Raw genomic sequence first — 3,166 nt, 5'->3', positions numbered from 1 at the left:
GCCTGGGGGCCAGCCTGGCCATGCATGCCCTGTGCCTGGAAGCTGCCCACACCAAGCTGGCTGACATCCAGCAGCAGGCAGCAGAGCAGGCGGCACAGCTCCAGGGGGCAAAGAAGGAGAGCAGGAGGTGGAAGAAGTTGATTGCCATGCAGCAGCTCCTGCAAGCTGGCCCCAATGCCTACTGCAAGGTAGGAAAAGTGTAAGGGGTGTAAAGTGTATCCCTGTGCAGGATGCTCTTTGCTGCACTACGGCTTTGTAGCCCGCTTTGGTTACACCTTGGCCCCAGAAAGGTACAGGACAGTTCTGCTGCTTTCCCTAGTGCTGGTTCATCATCTTCGTAGAGACTGCAAAGTCCTTCCCAGCCCAGAGGGAAGCTCCTTTTTACTGGATGTGCAAACTAGAGGTTGTCAGAGCTGCAAGGAGTGTGGGAGAGGGGGCTGTAGAGGGCTTTTGAGAGAGATCTCATGAGATCCCTGTGTTCTGGGGCCAATCTTGTGCCAGAGGGACTTTAAGCATCCTCTGGACCAGTGGAAGATTTCAGGTTCCTCCTGGATTTGGTAGTGATTTTGCTTTTCCCCTCCCACTGAGCTTTGCAGGAAGCTTGCTGGCTGTGCCTTTGTTGTCTGCATCTTCCCCATCACCAGATCAACCCACCCACTCCTGGAGAGTAAAAGCCACCCAAACCAGGTGATTTAGATTCACAGAGCCCAGTCATCTGTGCAAGCACAAGACCCCATTACAACCAGGACCTCACTGGTGCTTCGGTCGCCTTATTGCACTGCCCTGTTGGAGAGAGCTGTGGTTTTTTCACTGAGCAGTATCCCTGCACCATCTTGGCTTCTACCTTCTTTTGTTTCAGACACAAGAAACTCCCATTACCCTCCATATACATGCTTCCAATACAACAGCCATGTCTCTTGAGGTCTTCAGTTTTGCTCTAAAGCAACAAAGCTTTGTCTGTTAGGCAGGGGACATGGGGAGTGCCTTTTTCTGCAGACCTCAGCCCCTCCACTGACTTTTGCCCGTTCTCCAGTGCCACCTCTGTGATAAAGCCTTCATGAACGACTCCTTCCTGCAAGCCCATGTGCAGCGCCGTCACGCAGAGGCCACCAAGGCAGGTGAGCACTGGGACAATTTGTCACTTCACTTGCCCAGACGGGATTTTCTCCATTGGATGTAGATGCTGGAAACCAGAGTGGCCACACGAGATTAAATACAACTCCTTATAATTTGTTCTGTCTTTCTGTGAGTATTGACCAAGTGTTTTCTGCCTTTCCCTCAAGCACAGGTAGGACGTGCAGTCAAACATGAGACTGCATGTACATTTACAGCTCATGTCTGTGCCTCAGTTCCCTAAGGATCTTCTCCACTCAGAGATTCCACACGATTGTGGGGACAGAGCTCTGTTGGGCAGTTTGGAGAAGTGATTTACTAGAGTCAGAGAGGGGTTCACCTTCCCCATGACCCTTTATTTTGACAAAGAATTGCTGCTCCTTTGAAAAATACATTCAGGTGTAACATGCTTTGTGAGAGCTGCAGAGCTTTGTCACAGCTTCACCTGCAGCCGGCATTTGAACCTGGCAGATAAAAAAGCGGCTTTTGCTGTTGCTGGCAGGCTGAAATCCCAGCCCAGGGCTGATGCAATGCAACAAGGCTGAACTTTGCTGCAGAGGCATTAGTGCTGCCTGAAATATCCAAACGGGGCTTTCACTGCTGGATAGAGCAAGCCCAGTGCAAAGCCATGCTGCTCCATGAGCCTCTAATCTCTCCAAGTTTACAAAAATCAAAATAAGTAAAAAATAATCAGAGGCCACATGGCCACATTTGTCATGGTTTTTTCTGCAGCTCAGCTACTTGCTTCTCCACCCTAAAACCCTACAGCAGTTTTGCTTGATAGTTTAGTAGGATTCCCCACCCCACCAAAAGCAAAATCCCAGGAGGACCTGGCAGATTGCACGCTTGCTCACAGCACCTCCGCTTCCCTGGGCTTTGCAGAAAGGCAGAAGATGAAGCAGGAGGATGAGGTGGAGGAGCTGAAGGCAAAACTGCAGGAAATGCAGCAGCAGCTGGAAGCAGAAAGAGAAGCACAGAGGGAAGCACAGAAGCTGCACACGGAGCAGGTATGGGGTGAGGGCGTTGCTACCAGTTTGGGAAAAATAGGGAGGGGAAGAGAGGTGATGAAATGCAGGGTGGTTTTAAAGCACAGGTGAAAAAGGTGCAGAAAATTATTTTATAGTGGGGCTCATGTTTATTTCCTTGGAAAATTTGCCCCAAAAAATTCCTAGAGGAAATGTCACATGAAGATGTAAGTGTGCCTGCCTGGGAGGCTGTGCTGCCTCTCCATGGGGTGCAGGCAGGCTCTGAGCAGTGATGGGTGTGATGAGAGTGCGACGGTCATCCCCCTGGCACTGAGGCAGAAGCCCAGCCCGTGGTGCTCCTGCTCTGCAGCCAAGATGTCTTCTGCCATGATTTTTTCACTCCCTTTAGGAGGCAGAGAGAGCACGCCAGCAAGAAGAGGAGAGCAGGAGAGATTTGGAAAGGTGGAAAGAGGAGGAGAGGATGAAGCTGCATGAAGAGATAGATGGCCTGAGGCAGCTCTTCCTTGCAACATTCAAGGATGTGGCCAGCAGGAGCAGTGCCATGGAGAGGGTGAGCAAGCATCCTGCATGCTTCTCAAGGCAGGCAAGGAGATACCCAAGCCAGTTGTTTCTCCTGGTCCAGGTAGCGTCACAGCCCATAGAGGCCTCATTTCTTTGCTTTTAGGGCATGCAAGCACTTTGGGGTTGGAAGGAGTGGCTGGCCAAGGTTGGACTCCCCAGGAGGAAAGCAGAGCCTCCTGTGGGGGACACAGAATCACAGAACTGCTGAGGCTGGAAAAGACCTCTGAGAACAGCCTATGACCCAACACCATTGCAACAGCTAGACCATGGCACTAAGTGCCACATCCAGCCTCTCCTTAAACACCTCCAGGGATGGTGACTCCACCACTTCCCTGGGCAGTGCGTCCCAGTGCCTGAGCACCCTCTCTGTGAGGAAGTGCTTCCTGATGTCTAACCTAAACCTTCACAGACACAGTTTCAGGCCGTGCCCTCTCGTTCTGTCACTAGCTGCCTGGGAGAAGAGCCCGACCCTCATCTGGCTACACCCTCCCTTCAGGCAGTTGTAG

At 51.6% G+C, this 3,166-nt stretch overlaps 1 protein-coding gene across 1 annotated transcript in view; it reads left to right on the top strand.

Moving 5' to 3' along the window:
* Positions 1–2,649, top strand: part of DZIP1L (DAZ interacting zinc finger protein 1-like) — a gene marked incomplete at both ends in the record, with an annotated part of 5,682 nt that extends 3,033 nt beyond the window's left edge. Inside the window, 4 exons of the mRNA XM_009867071.1 lie at positions 43–188; positions 1,034–1,118; positions 1,996–2,120; positions 2,488–2,649. Coding sequence (XP_009865373.1) covers positions 43–188; positions 1,034–1,118; positions 1,996–2,120; positions 2,488–2,649 — 518 coding nt within the window. The remainder of the gene's footprint in view (positions 1–42; positions 189–1,033; positions 1,119–1,995; positions 2,121–2,487) is intronic.
* Between the last annotated feature and the right edge of the window lie 517 nt (positions 2,650–3,166).

This window comes from Apaloderma vittatum, unplaced genomic scaffold (assembly GCF_000703405.1).
Source record: "Apaloderma vittatum isolate BGI_N311 unplaced genomic scaffold, ASM70340v1 scaffold10693, whole genome shotgun sequence".
Taxonomy (NCBI): Eukaryota; Metazoa; Chordata; class Aves; order Trogoniformes; family Trogonidae; genus Apaloderma; species Apaloderma vittatum.
This window is presented reverse-complemented; position numbering and strand designations above follow the sequence as displayed.